The sequence below is a fragment of the Sander vitreus genome, chromosome 15 (genome assembly GCF_031162955.1).
Source record: "Sander vitreus isolate 19-12246 chromosome 15, sanVit1, whole genome shotgun sequence".
NCBI classification, from domain to species: Eukaryota; Metazoa; Chordata; class Actinopteri; order Perciformes; family Percidae; genus Sander; species Sander vitreus.
In genome coordinates this window covers 13,338,651-13,361,367 of record NC_135869.1, presented here as the reverse complement: position 1 = coordinate 13,361,367, position 22,717 = coordinate 13,338,651, and the positions used below count along the sequence as shown (strand labels likewise).

At 41.7% G+C, this 22,717-nt stretch overlaps 1 protein-coding gene across 1 annotated transcript; it reads left to right on the top strand.

Annotated features, from left to right (window-relative positions):
- The first annotated feature begins 16 nt into the window (after positions 1-16).
- On the top strand, positions 17-12,573 carry stk17al (serine/threonine kinase 17a like). The gene is made up of 7 exons (XM_078268782.1): positions 17-355; positions 3,787-3,999; positions 8,632-8,776; positions 9,767-9,893; positions 9,996-10,044; positions 10,354-10,533; positions 11,325-12,573. Exons 1-7 carry the CDS (start codon positions 240-242, stop codon positions 11,614-11,616), a joined length of 1,122 nt encoding a protein of 373 aa, XP_078124908.1. The 5' UTR covers positions 17-239; the 3' UTR covers positions 11,617-12,573.
- The last annotated feature ends 10,144 nt before the right edge of the window (positions 12,574-22,717 follow it).

The following is a 22,717-nucleotide window of genomic DNA, read 5'->3' as shown; positions in this document are numbered from 1 at the left end:
TTGTCAGGAATGTGTAGTAGCACTCAAACTAATTTGCCGCAGCGACTGTAGTGCCACACTCCCGCAGGGCAGCATCCTCTTGTTTTGGGACGCACGTATACTGGATTATCTCCCGGTGGTTTGACACAGCTGCTGTTAGCTCTTACTGACCATTTTATCATGCGAGTTTTTACTTGAGAAATTCGTATTTGTTGTGTGTTTAATTGGAAGAAAATTGCTTCAATTCAAGCGCGACTCCAATGCTAGATTCAGCAAAGATGAGCAAGAACGGAATGGTGACAAAAATCCACACGAGGATAAGATCTGACCCGTTCACAGCCAATTACGATCTGGTCGGCAGAGAACTCCTGGGCAGGTGAGTTTATTTGTTGTTTCCAACATTCATTGATGGAAAAACGTATCCGTGTGCTGACTTTGCTCGTGGGCTGGCGGAATGGAATCTGCAACTATAGCTCGATGAGTGTATGTCAATCTGGTTATTATTGTAGATTTGCTCTCTGCACGTGAAGCGTTTAAATTGAACATGTCCAATCCCGCATTCCATCCCGGGGAAATGGAGCAAACTGAGACGCGCTTAGGCACACGCAATGGTAATGCGTTTTTGTTCGCCTTGGGTTTTAGGTTTGTTAAACGTTTTTAGTCTTTTGGTTTAAAAATGAGTTAGACAGTAATGACTTATGTGTAGACGCTGGAGACCATAACGTTCTGTAAGATGAGGAGGGACTTAAAGCGAAGTTTGCACATGTCTACACATTTGTTTTTATGTCTGCCATCTAGGGTGAACGCATATTTTACTCTGGGTTGGAAACTCCATAAACTCCTGTGTTATTGTTTCTGTCCATGCACACTTATGTGGTCTATCAGATCCTACTGCAGGTGGTGGTGGAAATGTAAACTTCGTCATGAGCTCACCTCCAGTATTAGTTTGGAGTCATATATTTAATGTGTCACAGTATGACATGACAAAACATACATCAAGGCCAATGAGAGAACTTTATATAAAAACACAAGGTGACCACCTACTTCTCTTGGAGACATTGTGTAAATACTATGTTGAATGTAAATCAGAACTCATGTGGTATATAGACCTGTTCACCTGTTTTCCCAGGAGATGCAGCATGAAGTTATCTCATCTGCTACTTTTCTCATTCTCTCTTCAGCCAAATGCATTGTGTAGGTCGAACTCACTGATGTGTGGATCACAGAAACAGTAGTGCACATCCCAGCAGTATTTAAGTGGGGATTCCCCAATGTGCCAGACAATAATGACTTTCCTCAAAAAGCATTCTGGATTAGCACAGGGAGCTGCAGTTGACTCTTTGGGTTTCACTTAACCTGACAGCGGTTTGTGCCAATTCTGCATCTGTCTCTTAAACTCCCAATTTTTACTGTAAGTTTGCTTCGCTGAAGAGAGTGGTTGGACAGCCTAAATAAAGAGTCAGTTAGTAGCGGCCAGTTTTCCTTGTCAGACACCCTGGGACAGCAGCCAGGACCTATGGGGGGGATTGGCTTGAGGCTGCCTATGAAGTGTAGCAGCCTCTAAAAGCCCCCTCTCCCTCATACCTCAACCCTTCATCCTCTTTCCCTCCTCCCATGAGTCCGACCCAACAACATCCTGAGATCAGGCCTCATAATCGCATTAAGTGCAGGAATGTATGCTGGCAGATCAGCCACATAGTCTGTACATTAGCAGGGATGTTGACCGTATTAGAACTTGTAGGTGCCCAAGTTGAATTCTTCCACTAAATGCATCTTTAGCAATAGGCCTTGTTTTCAAAACCTTTTCATCATCAAGTTTTGAATTATGAATTGTTGTTTACTGCAGAACTGTGCACAAAAATATGTCACAGCCAAATCAGAAGCAGAAAGAGGAACTTGTATTGTGTGTTGGCCTGTCTGTGAAGCAGTGAGAGCTGTGAGGGTTGTCATTTCTCATCGCACTTCAGACATGAGTCAGTGTCTCGCTGAGGGAGACAAAACGCAGACTCCACAGGAAACCAACTTCTCAATCAAATTATCACCAGTGCTGGAGAGGGGGTTAGTTTTAGGTGACACAGTAAAGTTGAGGGTTGATGACAGACTGGTTTCAGACAGATTCTACTGACGATAACCCTGGAAATGAGCTGTTTGATCTGCATAAATTGTGTTTATTGTCAGTCAAGAGTTTTTCTACTGTAACACAGCATGCAAAAGAGGACCTTAATGTGTAGTATACATTAAAGCACTGTGATGTTATGCATAACCAGTAGATTCAGTGCATCTGCCTAGTGACGAGGCAGAGTGTGAATGTAGCCGGCTGGAAGATTGCCGTGTTTACTAACCTCTGACCTGTTGTCAGCCTTTGAAAAGGCCTCCTGTTGCTCCTTTCCACGGCCAGCGGTCATTCCTTTTCACTCCATATGTAGTTCCCAGCCCACAGCGAGCTGCTCTGAACTTGGCTAATTAACGATGAAAAGGCTCTAACGGGTTTTGCCTTTTCACTCTGAACAATGAGTCGTCACCATTCTGAGAGACTGGGGGGGAAAAAAAGAAGGAACAGGCCTCACAGCAGACGGGGAGGTAGCCAAAACAGAACCCAGCTCTGGCCAGAACAGTTGCTGTTTTTGGTCCGCGGCACAGTGGGCTTGGAGTAACGTTGTGTGGGAAAGTGACCGGCACCATGCTGACTGGACCTTTCTGATTTGGCCACTTCATTTAGATTCTGCCCAGTTCACAGTCATCTTCATCTATCCCTAAGCCCTCTGCAGCCTGTATTGTGCAGCTCATTAAAGCATTGAGATGTTAATTGGACGTAGATGCTGAGGTTACAGTGTCCATTTTGGCATGCTGCTTAGGCTCCAACCTGACTGTAACAGCAGTGACCCCCCTGCCTGGCCTAGCCAGCCGCGGTCTGGTGGGTGGTCCTGGTCTCGGGGCTGCTGTGTCAGCCGACTGGTCAGCTTTTGTGCGATTGTCAATGGAGAAGCAGGCTCTGGCCGAGGGTCTGGGCGGAGGTGTCAACACAATCCCATTTGTCCCTGCTGCTGTCAGCTGTGAAAAAAGGGAAGTGGACAAGGCCTCATTATCAGAACTGGGAGGGACGGTTAGTGATTGTGCTCGACTTGACACAGAGAGGCAATTCTGCACACATCGGACATCCTGCCCACACCCACGGCTGACCCTTAACACCTCCTTTTGAATCCATCAATGTATATGCAGAAAAATGAATGCTGGTGATGAGGTTACCGAGCTGTTGCATCTCTTTTTTTGCTTGACCTTAGCCTTATGTCCCTGCCCACTATTCAGCAGCTCTTGCCAAAACTGTCAGCCTTATCTGCCTCCTGTCAGACTCTCCTGAAGGCTAGAGGAAGAGGAGAAGGAAGGGGGAAAAAAAAATAAAAATCTCTATTGACTCCTCCTCGGCTGAGCATATCAGCGTTGAATAGCTTTGGCTGTATTTTCAAATGATGCCACTCCGTCTTCTTATCTCTAAACTGTTCTGTAACCTCGCCTACATTGTTGCACTCGTGGCCGGTTGGCGGTTTTTTCCACATGCCTTGCACTGTAATCTAGGTTTCACCTCATAGCAGTTTAACTGTCATGAGTATGTCCAGTAATTTTAGCCTTTCATTCGCTGCAGTTTTCAATGACCTAAATTTAATCCAGTGGTCCCGTTGGCTACTTGGATGCAGAACTGAACTATCTCTACACATACACAATATATTTGAAAAGCCAGTAATGTGGTTGTGATTATTCTGTCTCCTCACTAATCTCTCTCTCTCGCTCTCTCCCCTCTTTGTTTCCCAGGGGAAAGTTTGCGGTGGTAAAAAAGTGCATTGAGAAGGCAACAGGGAAGCAGTGGGCTGCCAAGTTTCTGCGAAAGCGACGGAAGGGTGAGGACTGCCGCATGGACATCTTAAACGAGATCGCCGTGCTGGAGTCAGCCAAGGCAAACCCCTATGTGGTTGCTCTGCATGAGGTCTACGAAACCAACAACGAAATCATCCTCGTTCTGGAGTGGTAAGACAATACTGTAGGCTTTACAGAAGTCAAATGTTTACTGAAAAAAAAACAGCTTTGTCTGTCACTCCAAAATTTGTTTAAACTCTCGTGCACACACCCTTTCACCGCCGCTGATCTTAGAAGAAAAATGATGGCGGTAATCTAAATGGCCTTATAAACTTTTCTCACTTGTCAGTGTTTGAGCCATGCCAGGAAAACTGGGGATAAAATGATTAGGCTATCAATCATAGGGGAGATGAAAATCCTTTAATCATCACTCACTGCAAACTTTCCATGACTGGAGTTTTTTTTTTTTTTTTTCATGTAGCATGTCTGAGGGATTTGAGGACACCAAACTGGCTTCGAGAACTCTCACTAACCTTTTATTCATTTCTACTTAATAAGCAACCATCTTTGCGTTGGGGAAAACCTCACATCTTACATACACGTCATGCAACATCCTGCATTGTGCACAACCTATATTTTAATGCGTTGGTGTTTTCATGTGAATTGTCATCTTTATCTATCCGTCTGATCTGTGAACCATTCCTGGCTTCGAGTTATGTGCTGGTTGCTGAGGGTACAGCTGCATGTCACTCAAGTCTTTCTCACCTCCAAAAAACACACACACACACACACACACACACACACACACACACACACACACACACACACACTGCATAGCCCTTGCACTATTGTGACATGAACTCAGCCTTAAATGGAAATTCTCTCTCTCTCTGTGGTTAGTTGCTTGTCTCGTAGCCTCGACACCTCAGTTTGTTGTTATGCGAAATGGCTGTCAGGAACTGTCACTTTAAATACAAACGTGGCAGAACTGCACCGAGCTCACTGTGTGAAAATAACGATATCAAGCTACAAATGAGTCAGTTACACCCCACTGTGAGAACGTATTGCTCTGTATTCTAGACTCGACATGCAGGTGAGGTGCCCGGCAGCTGGGACAAGCTGCTCGTTCAGTGACCCAGCACGGTCATCCCGGCTGTCTGGCTCCAGTCTGTTGTTGTTGTTGTTGGGTGTTAAATGACATGATGCATATTCAGTAAGTGTTCTCCGACTGCTCTAATGATGGCCTCTAATTAGGATTTGGAAAGGACACTTAGCATCTTAATTACCTTGCTCGCCTCATTACAGGGAGATAACACGGGGCAATTACACTTGAACCACGTTCCTGTGACCCTGTTCCTGAACTGCTCGCTGCTCAGGCAGGAAGCCCTCCCCTCCCCAGTTCTCTGTAGTCATCCCCACCCTAGACATGGAATTCCTCCTCAGAACAAAGATCTCTATGTGGGGGGGGGGCTCTGACCTCTGACTGAAGTGTGAAAGGGGAAGTAGCACCACAGTTCACCTCTGCATGCCTGCAGAGAAAACATAGCAGGAGGTCAGTCGGCACTGGTCCACAGTTCCTCTTTAGTTTCCAAATGGAGCTAAACTGGGAGTCTTTGAGCATAAGATCAAGCAGCCTCTACACGCACAATATTTTAGTAGTTTTTAAATGTCAGCTGCTGCTGCTTTTGTCAGTTAAAATCTATTGCGCTGTTTGTTTTTCCTTTTTAAATCAAGCTGTTGGCCACCGAAAAGCTGCATCTTCAAACTGTCTGACCTCAGCATGAGTTTTGAGAATTGCAAACCATTCTCCATTTCCTGTGGGTTTAAATGTAAGCAGCAAGCAAGGCTCCTTAAAGTAGCACACACCACTACGCTGGTATAAAGTGTTGTGCACACATATGTGCACACACTTCTCATAGCCACAACCACATCCTTGGTAATGTCAGAGAAATGGAAGCGAGAAGTTGACTTCTAATCATCGTTGAGAGCCCCAGTGTGTGTCATTTCCACAGAAAGCCCTAGCGTAATGACTTGTTTGAGGAAGGACCACTTTGATGAAAAGGTGCATCACTTTAATTGTGCACAGTAGTTATGCGTCTTGGAGAATTCATCACCGTGATTCGTGGTTCATTTCTTGATTCTCTACATATATGACAGTATCCTGTAAAAAAAGTGACAAACCAATATCTGCTTACGCTAAACGCATGACAACCCCAGGAAATACACTTTAAATGTCAGATGTTCTGTTAAAAGGCATCAAGTTCAGAAGTGTATCATTTGTTTAAAATCCATGTTTTCATTGCGTTTGCTTCACAGTGCAGCTATTGAGGTAGATACTTTAACAACTTAACTTTCAGCATCAAGTCTGATCATTCATGCATTTTCCCTCATACTGGTGTTTATTTACACTCCTAATGGCATATTTTAGAAAGAATAAATATTTTTAACGATATGATTCCTCTTACTGTGGCATGAAAAGCATTGCCCTGTTTATTTTCTTGCCCTTTACCATACAGTAACCCAGATCACTAATGACCTCACTGGGCTTTAATTGGACTAAACTGGAGTACAAGCGCTGTCCAGAAACTTCAGCCAACGGACCTGAGATAAGTGGTTGACCGGGTTCTGTTAAGGTGACGACGATGAGCACCAGGCTTGGTGGCCAGCCAATAAGGGCTTGGACCAGATAGCTTCTCCTTCAGTACTTAAAGAAGGTTGACTTGGTTCAACATTTAAAAAAAAGAAAAAAAAGAAGAGAAATGCTTAATATGTTCTCAGCTTGTCTTATTGTTTAGCTCCTCTGTGCCATTACTCGTGTTGGCTGCAGAGGGTTTTTACTTGCAGCTCGGTGCAGGGGAGGATGTCTCCTACACACTAAAGTAGTGTGTACAATAACTTTCTGGGAAGGAGGGAGAGCGAGGAGACAGTATTTAGACTTTAGGGGAAGTATCAGATCATTCCTAAGTGCTTGGCCAGAATGTGTGCAGTCTGTTGAATTTAAACAAGATGGTCTTTATCACGATTTTAAATCCTCTCAGGCGCTCTGCTGACAGCTTAATGAAGCTATTGAAACACTTTGTCATGTCAAGCATGTAATGGTTCAGACAGGTACGGTAATAGTTGAAGTCCATGTTAAGTTGGCAGATTTAAAGCTATAGTGCATAGTTTCTGTAACCCTTAAATCTAAGTAATGACAACAAAACTGCCGGCGCATCCACATCCTTCCGTGATGGTGCACCTTCACCCCTCCTCCACACGGTTGCTAGTAACCAAGGAGGACACAGAGGATTTAAAAAAACATGATGGACTCTTCAGAAGAGGTAATTCTGTTCACTCGAGATTCTGCGCGCGAAAGTTGCCGGACAACACTAGTTTCTGAACATACCATACTGAGAAATACAGAGAGTTTTGTGGAGCTGATAGTCTTAATTAGCTTTGTAGCTTTCCGTTCCGTTGTAGCATTCCGTTACATTCAAGCCATTTGGCAATGGCTTGAATGTAACGGACGTTCATTAATAACAAAAAGTTACGCACTAAAGATTTAAGTTCAAGTTTATTTTGCGTTTAGTTTTTTTCTATTGCAGTTTTCAACAATAAAATCAAAAGCATCCGTCAAACCGCACTCGTATGTCTTTCATTTCCTTCCCCAAAATGAAAAAACTAACACCAAGCTTACTGCGTTTAATATACACGTGCTGGTCAATGTAAACTGTTAAATGCAGTTTCATTGTGTGTCTCCACTGCTGTTTGCAACCAGCGGGGTAGGTGGCAGGTCAAGTATTCGGTGCAAAAAAAAGAAGATTATACAGACCAATGACGGATATTCTCAAAATCCCCCAAAACACGGGTGCTATTTTCACAGCTGAGGATAGTAAAAAGTGCGCAGTTAGGAAGCTAAAGGGATTGGCAGATGCTGGTTATGTAACAGTCGTGCCCAGGGCCTGGTCACACAGTTTTCCTCGGAAGATAAAAAGCATGTGTGCCATCTAAATCCCCCACACATGGTTCTTGTTCTTTTTGGGTTAACTGTCAGCTTCAGGCATTGATCTGACTGATGGAGCATCCAACATAAATCCACCATGTCTCCACTTTACTTAACATTGTTACACAAGCGCAGCAAGACCAGGCAGGAATCGGACTATTCCTTCCACAAAAATATGAGAAGTCACAGTTGAGTTGTCTAATTCCAAAAAAGGCTAATCCTTACACGTAAGTTGTTTTGGGTCGAACAAGCAAGAAACTATGCAGGCTGAGGCTCATACAGTATCTACTTACAACCTTAACCCTACCTTTGGAAAACGTTTAGGCTTTTATTAGTTGGCCAGCGTTTGCTTCTGTTTACCCTGTCTTCATTTAGTAAGTTAACCTGCAGCATATCAGGCTGTATAAGGCCTTATCTAAACCTGCTGTAAGCTGATATGACCATTCTTATCTCCAGTAATATTCATGAGAATGAGAAGGTGCAAGCAGAGGCAGGGAACCAAAAATTTATATTGAGTCATGTTGGACTCGCATGCATGTGTAGATGTGGATGGACTTTGTTCCTCAAAGCCAAAGTACACTAATGACGACACAGTGTTGCGTAATTTAATTTTGTTGTTGTTGAAATGACTGGGTTTGTCAGTTTAAGGCACAATTTATTATGACAAGTTATATATACATATATAAGTTAAGTGAATAATCAAAAAATGAAAGTCAGCCAAGCTAAACTCCACTGGGTGGCTGCACAGTTCTTTCTTTTTTTTTTTCTCATCTTATCCTTGTTTTGTTTTCTCAGTTTTCCTTCCTGTGCTTTTCTTCCAGCGCCGCCGGTGGTGAAATCTTCAACCAATGTGTTGCTGATAGCGATGAGGCCTTTACTGAGAAAGATGTAATCCGGCTGGCCAAGCAGATCCTGAATGGAGTGGCCTTCCTACATCGGAACAATGTGGTGCATCTGGATCTGAAAGTAAGTCCACTGAAAGATGATATGACAATATAGGACAGTCTATTCCCTCGAGTGGCAGACTGAGGGAGATATGGTTTCTGTTATGCAACCTCGACTCATTCAGTATGTCATGACCCTGTTCCCACGAGGAATCAGTTGGTAAAGGAACCTTACTGAGATATCATGTTTTCTTTCATGGCCCCTGGGGTAACAAGGCAGTCATCATTGATCCTTCTACCTACGCATCTTGTAAATTAACCAAGTATCTGGTTTCTCATTACACACGTTATACAACTCCTTTAAAAGTGAATGAACATTGGGCCAGTCTGACCTAGAATTAATCACAGTTGAATGTAAACTCCAGTATTTGCACACACAACCCATGGAGCCATGTCAGTGGTTGGCAGTGACATCCTACCTGTTTTCGGTCTCATCTTATTGGCTTAGAGCGGAAATCTTCAATAGGGGGTCCGGGACCCTTAGGGGGTCCTCAGAGTAACTGCAGGGGGGCCTCAAAATTATTGTTAATTTTTGAAAGTTTTTTCAAAAATTAAAATATCTTAACATGAATCCAACATATTATTAGCAAATATAAATTCCCACTGATGCTAGGCTTACTGGCCTATAAGGTAGTCACTAAGAGCCATCCACAGATACATTATATCCTAAGGATTCACTGTGTATGTTTAACATTAAAAGATGATTTATAAAATCATGCCAACAATTATAATTTTAATAGCTTAGTATTCTATGCAAAAAAAGGTAGGTTTGTATGTATAAAGGCTTTAGGCCGCCCTATACATTGTTGTACACCTAGTTTAATATCCAACTTCATTATATACAATATGTAGAAGGGGATCTCTTTCAGTTAAGCGGTCTTTGGTTTAAAAAAACGTTGAAGACCCCTGGCTTAGAGGAGGATCTCAGAGGAGCAGCTAGATGCTGACTGACAAACCAGACCCCAAATCCTCTTGGAACCAGTTCCATCAACTGCTTTTGTGTCCTCTCCAGCCCCAGAACATCTTGCTGACCTCTGCTAGACCTCTGGGGGACATTCGCATTGTGGACTTTGGCTTATCCAGACGCATGGACAAAATCATAGAAGTCAGGGAGATCCTGGGTACCCCAGAGTATGTTGGTGAGTCCTGCTTTCAGCCCTTAAATACTCAGAATCACCTGTGTCTTTTCAATGCGAGTGCCATTTATCATGACTAATTGGGGCAATGTGTTTCTGTTGCAGCACCAGAGATCCTGAACTATGAACCGATTAGCACTGCAACGGACATGTGGTAAGTGTGCTACAGTAGTTCATGTGACTATTTCCACTCATTTAAGTGGATGCCATGCAGAACTCGTTTAGTGTGATTTACTTCTCAGAATAAAGACATATTCAGGACGGTGACATCACCTCCCTAACATGCAAAGGCAGTCTAGACCTTTGACCACAATCGATCTTTGCTTCATACTTGCAGTTAATGACTAGACAGCACAGTGGAAGACAGACAAAAATGTTGTGTGTCGCAAAGCAGATTCTGCAACCATCAAACATGACAAATTGACTCATAACCTCCTTCCTTTTCTTCCTCCCTCCCTGCTAGGAGTATCGGGGTCCTGACCTATGTCATGCTGACGGGCGAGTCTCCCTTTCTGGGTGACGAAAAGCAGCAGACATTCCTCAACATCTCCCAAGTCAACGTAGACTACTCGCAGGACACGTTCGAGGGGATCTCCTCCCTGGCTGTTGACTTCATCAAGTCCTTGTTGGTTAAAAACCCCAGGTGAGGCAGTTTACTGTAAAAATTAAGATATAATCAAATGTTCTGATTATGGCTAAAACAAAAAAGTTTCCATCAGCATCACTTTGAGCTGATTTACACACCAAGGATGTGAGTCAGGTTCACAGCGGCACGCAAGTACATCCACGAGCATCTAAATGAGTGCATGTGGTTAGAAGATTTGCGTCACTTAGGCAAGACATAATTTCCTTTTTTGCAACTGGTGGCTGTAAACTCACCTCCATTTTTAAAAAAAAAAAAGAGAAAAAAAAATACTTTTTAGGTCAGTATCTGTGTTTTGACATTACACCAAACACTGATGTATCAGCTTTGTGTGTCACCATGATGAAAGAATAGTTCAGCTAAAGTGATTTTCATGGGAAGCTATGTAACCATATTTCTGATGAACTAATTCTGATTGACAGCTCCAACACTGAGCCCATACTTTGTCACCACAATTTGTTGATGAAAAGTAGCAGCAGTCTCTGTCTCACATCCAGAGCCATAATCTTCAGTCAGTATTGTTTAATTGCAGCAGATTACTGGTAGCGTTGGAAAAAGTAGAAGATTCCTCAGTGTTTGAGTAATCGGCACGAGATGGAGGGGGAAAAAATCTTGAGAGCAAAAAAGTGCTTTTCTTTGTGGTTTTCCAAACCAAATGTTTGAAAAGAAATATGGCAGACTTCTGCAAGAGAACGGATTGATGGAATCGGAAGATCCAGGCAATCTGTCGGTTATGTAAACTCTTTGGGAATTTTCACTCATCCATAGTGTTATTGTGTTTGTGTGTACAGGAAGAGAGCCACTGCAGAAGAATGCCTCAACCACCCCTGGCTGAACTCACTCCCCCATCCCAACTCCCACCCGCACCTCCACACCAGGTCGGCCTCCTCCCTGGACGAGCCGGAGATGAGCCAATCGGAGTCAGAGCCCGAGAGCCCGGTTACCTCCCCCGAGCTGGACTTGATCGGTTCATACCTCACGTGCCCGGGCCAGGGTGGGCTGAAGACAGGCCGTGACACCTTCTCCTTCAGCGAGCCCCCCTTTCCCACACGGCCTGAGATAAAGCAGGAACTGATCTGCTGAACGACGTTTCGCCAGGTGGAGAGAGACTGAGCAAATTCAAACTCCACAGAGCAGATACTGAAAGCCAGTGAGCCTGCAGCTTCTTGGTCTTGATCTGACTCAGGGCTATGCTATATGGATGCTGTATGCCTGCTGCTGGCTGCTTCTACTGCTGTGATGTCTGTGAGCTGAGCTGTGTGTAGTTTAATACCTCTGCATGTGTTTGAATAATACACGTTTCCCCGTGCTGATTTATGGTTGCACGGAAGGAATGCGAGAGGAATAAAGATGCAGGAGAAAGGGGTGAAGACATATAAAGAATTTTTGTCACAGGACTGCACTGCTGCCTTAAGTGTCAGGGCCTAGCTTAACACTGTGGCTAGTTCACCCCTGCACGCACACTGATTTCTCTTTTTACTCAATTAGCCTTTTGAACTGGGTTTCAGAGGAGAGGCAGCCTTGGGAAATGACTTCACTCACTGCGCGCTCTCATGAAAACAAGTTATGCTTCAGCTGACCCAGACATATCTTCTGTGATGAGTTTTGTTGAAGGGTTTTGACAGATGGTTGTACTTAACAATAAGAATTAAAGTAAAGAACAGACCCAACGCTGAAGCCAGACTGTTCCACTGTTTTATGTGTTTATTTATGCGTGTTTGTTATACCACTTCACCCCCTTAAATACACACAACCACATCAACGCCTGAGTTTAAGATGGAAATAGTAGCATTTTTTTTCAAGGACAATCTTAAGCACTTTTTATTTAGTTATTGGACTTCCATGTTATAGTAAAAAACCAAAGGCTTTTCAAGCACAGTCAGCTGTCAAACAATGTACTGTACATATTAAACATTTTCCACCACACACTGTTTTTTTCACATTACCTTTATTTACAAAGTGACACTTTTTTGACCTCACTTTTTGGTTTGTTGCCTATTGCACAAGTTTGGTTTTTTTGTTTGTTTTTTTTTTACTTAACTGCGAGGTTGCCACAAGATTTAAGGCTCTTAAAATATTGTGAAAATATCAGTCTTGGAAAGAGGGAATGGCAGGGGTTAAAAGCAACACATCCGTTTTGTTATGAGAATTGTAATTGATGAACAATGAACATGGTCAACTGAAGATTCGTATAAACATGTGATGTTTGCTTTCAAATGCTCGGGAGCAGAGAAATTGGAAAGTATTTCTCAAAGTACTGACATGTATATTGTGAGTTAGTATTAAGATTAATCTGTAAATAATTACCAGTGTATGAATGTTAACATCATTATATCATGTTATTTTGTATGTTAACTTTTACTTAATTGTTTTCTGCTCATGAATTTCAGGCAGGTTTGCACTTGTCCTTGTGGACGTTATGTCAAAATTAATAAATGTTGATGGTATGCATTGCAAAATGTAACAAAGAAAAATACAGGTGCATTTTGTATCAAACTCTCCTGCTTGTGTGTGATTGTTTTTATAACAACAACAGCAGCAAATGTAATATTTAGCAGCATTACTCTATTTTCCAAGCAGTCGACTTAGCTTGTTACTTTCTAATTTAATTTAAGGGTTCAGTTACATCCAAACAGTGAACAAATTAAAGAGCTGTTCATTTTTAGTCATACCGGCATGGTGGTCAAACACTCCACACTCTACTATCTCAACAACTGATAGATGGATTGCCCTGACTTTTTACAGTCATGGTCCCCACATGGTGTGGTCATCTGGGGGCTTTGGTTGTCATCCTGGTTTCAAGGTAGTGGATCTCATTCCAAGATCCACTAGCATGTAAAATGTTTTGTTTATGACCTAATATTTGCATAACAGGTGACCTTCCCATCAGCCCCTGCTGTACTTTGTTTAGTGCTAACCAGTGACTGTAAAAAGAAGGTGCTATCTAGCGAATGTTAACATTGCCAACATTTAGTGGTGGCTAAACCAAACTACAACATTGCATTAAACCTGCTTAAAGCAACCCTAGGTAACTTTTCCCGCTTCGGTCCCCCTACAGGTTGGAAGTGGAATTGTCCACTACATTACATTACGCAAGTTTGCCAGATCGGGTAGCGGAACTGTAGTTTGAATGAACTGGACAATGTAATGTAATGGACAATTCTGCTTCCAACCTGTAGGGGGACCGAAGCGGGAAAAGTTACCTAATGTTGTATTAACATTAGCATGTTAGCATTGTCTTATTTCAGCATGTTATCATGAACCATACATTTGAAAAGCTACGAAAAGTTCTTTTCTTAAACTTAAGTAGTAGGTGCTTAAACCTTCGTCACTGCATAATGCTAAATTTTTGTTGCCTAAACTTAACCGCAATCTCCGCCGAAATGACCGACAGCTCGCGGTGCTCTGTCCCCAGCGCACAGTCACTGATTCTGTGGGAAATGAACCACCAACTACCGCTGACCTGACGGAGCACCACGACCAGCAGCTCGCTGTGCTCTATACCCAGCGCACAGTCACCTATTCTGGTGTAACTGGACCATCAACTACCGCTGACCTGACGGAGCACAATGCGGAGCACCGTAGTCGACGGCATGATCGAAGCTCTGTAGCGGCTTAAACAGCTAGCAACTGCCGGTCTGTAGCACGGAGCTCTGTAGCCGATGTCACGTGACCAGTTGGAGGTCTCCTAGTTTTCGTATAAATTCATACGTTTTAGTGTGCATAACTTTGCGTATGATATCATACGAACCATTCATGAGAATGCGTTGCAGCCAGATTTAAGCATACTGCCATTAGCATTAACCTAGCTTCTAACACTAGCATGGCTGCAGCGTTAGAATTTTCAACTTGTTCACTCCTGCTAGTGAGTAACTGAGCAAAAGAATGGCCCGCCGCCCACCAAAATGTTTTCTTGCAGATTTTGTGCAAACTCCTAATGGAGTAAATAAATAAAAAAAGTAAATCGGATTTTTGGATTTAATGAGAAAGAAATGTTGGATAATAATATCTTCATGGAGCCAATATCTGAACACTTTTATGTTTCTGGCGTCAAGCAAAGACATTAGCATTTCAACATTATCAGTGGACCTCTAATGACTTGCATTATTCATGTATAGACTGTATAGACTTGAATTTGTGCTTATTAACAAAGTAAACAAAACTGGATATCCTCTGGGATAGTGGTTCCCAACCTTTTTGGTGACGCAGTGTCTACTAGCAATCACTCATCACAGGATGCATACAGTATGTCTATGACTGATGAGTAATTGAACCAACCATGCTCAGATTGATTATTTAAATAGTTGTTAAAAGCTTTACTTGGTTAAACTCTAGTATTTCATAATAAAAAGCAACAAAAGAGAAAAGTCAGACTTCTTAATTATCGCCTGACCCTTCAGATTGATACACCTTTTTTGTATTATTTTTTGTACACCACATATTGCTATCCCTTTGCTATATGTTCTCGATATCCCATGATGCTGATGATAAAGACCAATACCTTTTAGTGATTCTGTTGGTCTGGCGTTGATGGTTCACCTGCGTGTGGAGTCGGGAGAAAAAGTACCAACAAATATTACCCATGTTTTGAACCAGATCACATGTGAAGCATCTGCTTTTCTTCTATTCGTCTATTTAGAGAAACAGAGTATCATAAAAAACATAAAAGTACTCTCTTGGGCCAGTCTTCCATAAATATCCAGCAGACTTACTGGACAGGAAATGCCAGCAGCCTGTGAAGAGGAACACAGAGTAATGCTTTCCACTGTAGTTAAGTCTCTTTCTCTCTCATGCACACACTCTTATGCTTGTTTACTTGTGTCAGGTTAAACAATATCCCTGCCCGCCAATATTCTGAATTCTTGCTTTAATGGCTCTTCCTCTCATGTCCGGCACTGAGCCAGTTCACCTCCCCTGTGGCCAATGAGGAGAAAGCAAGGCTCCCAGCAGGGTCCTGCTCCGGTGGCTCTTGGCTGGACCGACTACTTCCCCTAAAGAAACTCCTGCTGCTGCATTGGAGCTGAGGAATGCCAGAAATGTTCAGTGTACTGGCCTCCTTCCTTTTTTTTTCAAACCTTGTCCTATGCCTCTTGTGCCTCCTTATGGGGTTTGTTTTTCTCAGTGGGAGATGGGATGGTTTTCATAGAGCACTCACATAAACATACACAGTTATTGAAGTGGTTAATCAAGTGCCTGTTTCTCAGAAGGACTTTCAGGATCAATTGATGCGACTATGATATTTAAGGTGACCATTAGAGGATGATTTAAGACAGATGTGGGCAGTTTGTGCTGTAAAAGAGCACTTGGCTCCTACAGATCCAAACAAATATGAAAGTAGTCAGAAAGCTAACTGTGACATCCAGATAACCAGCTCTCAACAATCTCTGTGGATTGAAACTAAGGTCCTGCTTAATGGTTTTTGAGGGTTATCAGGCAACACATCTTGCTTCTATACACCACAGTGAGGCATATTTCTTTTTAAATATCCCATTTGTCTCTCTTGAGGCTGCGTAACAACATTTAAAACAGATGACATTAATATAACAAATTGATTTTTCTTGCAAGGAAACCTGGGTCTGACGTGCTGGGCTGTAAGATGTTTTTGCTGTAGGCATTTCATCTTATGCTAACCAGTCTGTCTGTCAGCACCTCCAGCCATGACACATTGATCCCTTGAGGTTTGTGAAAATCGAGAGCTGGGATTTCAAAAAGTAAACCTCTTGGGAAGCTGAAAGGGCTACATTCTACACTGTATAGGTCAAAATGGTCACTTATGTAACCAAAGATTGTTTGACAGCTGGGTGATCTTTTTCACCCTGTGGCTTTTGCCATCTATATGCCACTGACAGCTTAGGTACATGCCACAAAAATGGTACTGTGACTGTAATCAAATAATTGTTAGTCTTATATTTTCTGTTATCTTAGTGGACAATGACAACATGTAAGGGCTTCAATGGACATGTTGTTTGTCCGTCCGTCCGTTGTTGCCTGGTCCTACTTTATGAATGTGTGTGTGGGACAAATAGTTTGACCCTTTTTATGATACCTAAACTGGATTCAATCTGTCTTTGTATTCTAGCTTGTTACACACTAATTTATATACATATAGGATTATGTCCTACTGCAGAGACACATGCAGCGCAGTGCCCTTGTTTCTATCCCATCCTAATGTTCTAGGCCAACCAACGACCTGTTTCCATTCCTAGTTAGACGTGAATGTGTTCCCAGCTCCTCGTAGCGTTCCAATCTCTTCATCAGCCTGACCTCCTGCTTCGGTTGTCTCTCTTTGTCTCCTCTAACTGTCATGTTTTTCTCTCTCCATGTATCTCTCAATCTCACAATCTCTGGATCTCTTTCAGTGCACCGGTTTTCCCAGAAGTAGTTCCCCTCGCACCTTACGTAAAGGGGAAATTCCTTTACGCTTATGTTCCTGATTATCCCGCGGAGAGAGTACACTGATGTCAGAGAACTCAAGAAACTCTGTGTGTGTGTGTGTGTGTGTGTGTGTGTGTGTGTGTGTGTGTGTGAGGTCATAAGGGTAAATTACCTCGATCACACATTGTATTGATAATCAAACCATTTTTATTTCATTCATTAAGTAATCCTCAACACTCTGACCGCTCAGTCACTCCCTCCACATCACTCCTGCTGCATTCCAGTGTTGACATTTAGGATCCTTATGATTCACATAAAGCCCACAATAAGTGCAAGAGGTCTAGTGGTTAAGTGGATGAAAAAAAGGAAAGAATCTGCATAGTTACCTGGGATTCTGTCTCTTTAACTCCCAACATCCTGCAGTATTTCATAGAGATAAGACCAAAATCAAAGCCTGGCTGACATTCTCCATGTCGCTGAATAGATGTCACAGCAATACTAGCAAAAGAAAAACAGGAAGAGAGAGGAGAGAATTTCCAGAAAAACTCGTAACCGCTGGTAATATGTTTCTCATGGCGGTGCATTCATAGCAGTGAGGGAGGCAAATGCCTTTGGTTAAGCAGAGCTATTTATTCTGTCCCTGGAAACAGTTGAAGAACAACAAAAGCATTCTCAACAAAGAGTAGCATGACCTGATGCTGCTGCCTGTTTTCCTCTGTCTGTGGTGACTATATCCCCACTTAACATGGGGGCACTACTGGCACACACATCATACTCAAAAAGCCACACAATAGACTCAGCTCAGAGAGAACTTTTCAACTCAAAAGCTGTGTAAGGAACCCAACCAAAACAAGGGATACTGCTAAATTATTCCTAAAAAAGGTTCAATTTCAATGTGGGTAAGCTCATGGAAAGAAACAAAAACACTGCCAGTTCTGTTTTTTGGATTTGCAGGACGCGGTGCACACAAATGCTCACTCACATGTACTTAAATTGCAGTTTACACACACACACACACACACACACACACACACACACACACACACACACACACACACACACACACACACACACACACACACACACACACACACACACACACACACACACACACACACACACACACACACACACACACACACCAGAGTACCCACAGTGAACTCTGTCCACTGAATCGCTACAAATTTGGGAGGGAGTCCAGGTTTTCAGACTGACAGAACAAATTCTGGTGGTCTGGATCTTTTTGAGTGCTTGCAACCCACCATGCTCTGCTTGTTTACTACGGTACTGGATTAGGGATTCATTTTGGGGCACACACACAAACACACACACGCACACAGGCAAGTACCTACATTCAGGATTCAGGCACGTGGTTTACAAAGTTAAGATGATGGTCTACTTTTTCTCCTTTCATTCATTACCTTTATTTTACTGCTTTCTACTTTCATATCTGTACATAAAATACTATAATGATCACAAATTATATATTGCATAAAGTGTTACCTAAACACAGGACCTCCTCTTTTAGCAACATGATGACACATGAGGCCTTATTTAAACATTACATAAACTTCAGCATGAAAATTCCATAAAAACATAAATTTGTTTAGGAAAGATGGGCGATAATATCGACTTTGACTCTTTTGAAAAGTTTAGGTTTCAAAAGAAGACTAAGAGTTTTCAGCCGTAGCGGCTCTGTGAGGCATGGTATGTGAGCATGTTAATCAGGGGTAACCATGTTCACCATCTTAGTTCAGCATGTTAGCATGCACGTATTTTCTAAAAAGCAGCACTAAACACAAATTACAGCTGGGATGTCAGGTTTCATTGCAATCCATTTAATATTTCACAAAACTCATGTTGGTGCTAAAGGTAAAGTCATTGGATCACCAAAGTCAGTATAGGATTTTCTCTGGGCATCATGAATATATGCACAGAATGCAGTGATACAGTAATCCATCCAATAGACGTTGATATTGCAATAGGTCATGTTTGACTTTTTAAGGTTTATTTTGTTTGGTTTGTGTTGGCAGTGTGAGCTGCCACTTGTTGACTTGTCAGTATTATGAGCTTTGATGGTGTGACTAAAGATTTTGAGACGAAGAGAGGAGCAAACATGTCCTTTTCAGGAACTTGGTGACATTTCAGTGGAACTTGTTGCCTCCAGGAATATTTTCAAGGTTTCCTGGAGCCTGGAACAATAAATTAGTCAAAATGTCAGCTGGCACATCTTTTAATGTGATTGTCACTTTTTTTTTTCTACTTGTTTTCCTTTTCTCCTGGCATTTTGTGCTATGCAACTTTCTTCCACAGAGTTATGGAGATGTGTCCATGTTTGTGTGTGTGTGTGTGTGTGTGTGTGTGTGTGTGTGTGTGTGTGTGTGTGTGCGTGTGTGCAAGTGCGTGTGTGCGTGCATGTTCAATTTCTTTCATTGTTGTCAAATATTTATATTGTCTGAAGCTTCCTGATGTAATCAGCCAAATCCAAGGGTGAAAAAAGAGCCTGGAAACAATAGCTGGAGGTCAGACAGGTCGTGGAAAACTGTTTGAAGAACAATGTTATCTGGAGACCTGGTAATAAAATCCCAGTGGTGTAAAAAAGGTACAAGCCCTTTGAGTAAAGAGCGGCTTCCGCTCACCCAGACTCACCTGGGCCGTCTATTAGCCGAATGGACCTGCTTTTCTGTCACGTCTGGATGAACACATTTACCTTCTCTGTCTGTCATCTATGATCATTCCTGATGTGAAAGCCTGTGGGCAGTTTGTCACCATGACAGTCTTTATTTATACTTTTGAAGGTGAATGTCAACAGGGAACAAGACCTAGAAATATAAGTGAGGACAGATTGTCTCAGCCCGTTGGACACTGAAAATCAAACAAACTGCAATGTCATTCATAAAGCCGCCAGCTAACATGGCAATTAGTCTGTTGGTTGGATAGTTGGTTGGTCCACCACTTTGGTCCTAAAATATTTTAAAATTATTTGGATGGATTGCCATGAAATTTGACATTCATGGCCCCCAGAGGATGAATCTTGATGACATTGAAACTTTTCCATATTTTGGTAAATACTTTAAGTTGAGGTGTATGATTATTTTATAATTATTATTAACTCACTGGAGAGAAATGACTTGTGTTCTAAGCTTGTGCTTGAAAATGGATTTTATGTAGTCTGTGTCAAAGATATTGTAATATTGTATAAAAGATACAATATTAACAATTTATTCTATAATCAACAGTGACACGAGATGTGAGCCGCTCTTAAAATGTTATCATTTGTTTGTCTGGAAGTCTAACACTGGACATTAAAATGTGTATGGGTGGAAAACAGAAGAAGAGAAGAGAACATCAATATTATTCCACAGCTGCAGAATGCACAGTACCTTAGAAAGGAAAAAATGTGTCTTATGAGTCCATCATCCCGCAGAGATGTTTGTGTTATTCCAGCAAGAATACAGTGAATCCAGATTTCATGCAGATTGATGAAACATATTATAGTTTGTGTTCTTCAGGCTGCAGAGACTCTATAACAAACAGCATTGTTATTTCACATACAATAAGGTATGGGTTGTTCTTTGTAGTATTTTTGTACTTAAAAAACATTAGTGATATTTCTGGATCATTAGTTGCCACTGGTGTAGCTGTTTCAGTGGATCAAGAATATACCAAGGCCTGCAGCACTAGAACAGCTGCAAAAGCATCTCTGTTATCCCAAAGAAAAATCTACTCTAACCTTACGAGAAACACAACATTCCTAAAGTTTTCGGCCAAACTAAAGTGCACTTAATGTTTGCCTTAGATAAAGGAGCAAAATAAGCTCAGTCTCATTGGGGTGTATGCTTTGAAACTGCAGAGTAAAAGTCCCTTGAAGTGTAAACATGGCAGGATTTCTGGGGCTCTTATGCAAGCTTACTCTCACCCCTGGTTATACATGACATGCTGGGAAATATCAAATTAAATGAGCTTGTCTAAAAGAAATGTAGATAAATAAAGAGCTCTATTATTACTTTGGGCTGTTGTGGCTAATAGCTGCGCCCACTCTAAAGACTATGCAGGATAGAGAACATGGTGTTCCTCATCCCAGAGTGGCTGAAGGCTTTTATGGTGAGGCCTCCCAAAGTGCCAATAGCCATAGCTTTAGACCTATAAAAAACATCTCAAATATGTTATATTTTTTTCTTTTCATGGGCAGAATTACAGTGGTGGAAAGTATCTACGTACATTTACTAAGGTACTGTACTTAAAGGAGAATTCTGGGCAATTTTTACGTTAATCGTGATCGCTATAAATATGCGAGTACTGTCAATAGAAAAAAAAACGACCCAAATCGGTGCTGGCAAACTTGAGTTGCTGCAGCTACGTCTACGAGCTTCCACTGAGCTAAAACGGCAGTTGTCGGGGCATATTTTAGAGTGCCTTTGTGCTTCTTAACAGACACAAAATGCAATTAAAATGTCTGTGCAACATGAACAGGGTCCTTACGTGACAACAAGATGCAATTTCAACTCAGACATTGTTTAAATTCACCTACCCTGTCTCGATCCTGCCGGTAGCTAGCTCGCCCTGCTAGCTGCCGTTTTAGCTAAGTGCAAGCTCGTAGACGTAGCTACAGCAACTCAAGTTTGCCAGCACCGATTTGGGTCATTTTTTTTTCTATCGACAGTACTCGCATATTTATAGCGATCAAGATTAACGTAAAAACTTGGCCGGAATTCTCCTTTAAGTACAATTTACATGAGTAATTCCATGTTCTGCTCCTTTCAAGTTATATTTCAGAGGCAAATCTTGTACTTTTAACTTTTAAACTATATATATTTTGTAACTTAAGTTACTTTGTACATTCAGATTCAAAATACAAAATATAATCAACAAATAAAGGGGGGAGAGACATTCTGCACGAGTATGTTTACTTTTTGTAATTTAAGTATATTTTTGATGCTAGAATTTTTGTACTTTTACTTTGTATGCATGGCTTTTACTTGTATTAGAGTATTTCTGAAATGTGCTACTTTTACTTACAGTACAAGGTCTGAGTACTTCTTCCACCACTACTGAATTATGGAAATGTAATATTGTGTAAAGCTGAATGTTTCCTGCTGCTTTTGACAGGACTGAGAAAGCCAAACAAACCCTTTCAAAATGGGTTTGGACTCATAACATAATTGCCTGTAGACGGCTAGACTGAGCGAACCAGGTCCATTACACAATGCTACGTGACATGTTAAAGAAAAGGCCCATTATGCACAAAATACATAACTGTACATCTACTTACAAGTGCCCTTATGGCTAATTTCCTTTTCGTTTGCCAAATAAATGGCCGGGATCCTTTTTCAGGCACAAAGTTCAGCAGCGGAGCAGGTAAGTAAGATATATTCACCTATCACAGACAACTGTAGGTGCTTTTATTCTAACATGCAGGGGAAAAAACATAACAGTAATTTCTCACGGACCACTGCAACTGTACAACCTGTTCAATAGCACCACCAAGAGGAGTGATGACATGCAGTATTTTGCTGGACAAGTACAATATTGAGATACTATTCACTACTACATTTCAGAGGTAAATATTGCACTTTTTACTTCACTACATTTATTGAAGACATGAAGGTCCCTTATTTTAAAGCTAAAGATTTTATAGTACAAAAACCACATGATCACTGTATAAAATATGATAGCCCTACATCGTTTTGTGTACAAAATCTGCTTATTGAATCATTTCAGTCCTTGAGCAAATGTTTTATTTTCTTAAAAAGATCTGCTAGTGCTGATAGTCCAACCTTTTAAAAAAAAAAAAAAAGTAAATCAACTT

Bases quoted from the DNA above. Each gene is read 5' to 3' on its own strand.
- stk17al (XM_078268782.1), top strand. From the start codon at position 240: ATGCTAGATTCAGCAAAGATGAGCAAGAACGGAATGGTGACAAAAATC. The intron at 8,777-9,766 runs GTAAGTCCACTG...TGTCCTCTCCAG, and splicing joins TGGTGCATCTGGATCTGAAA to CCCCAGAACATCTTGCTGAC. The intron at 9,894-9,995 runs GTGAGTCCTGCT...TTTCTGTTGCAG, and splicing joins GGGTACCCCAGAGTATGTTG to CACCAGAGATCCTGAACTAT.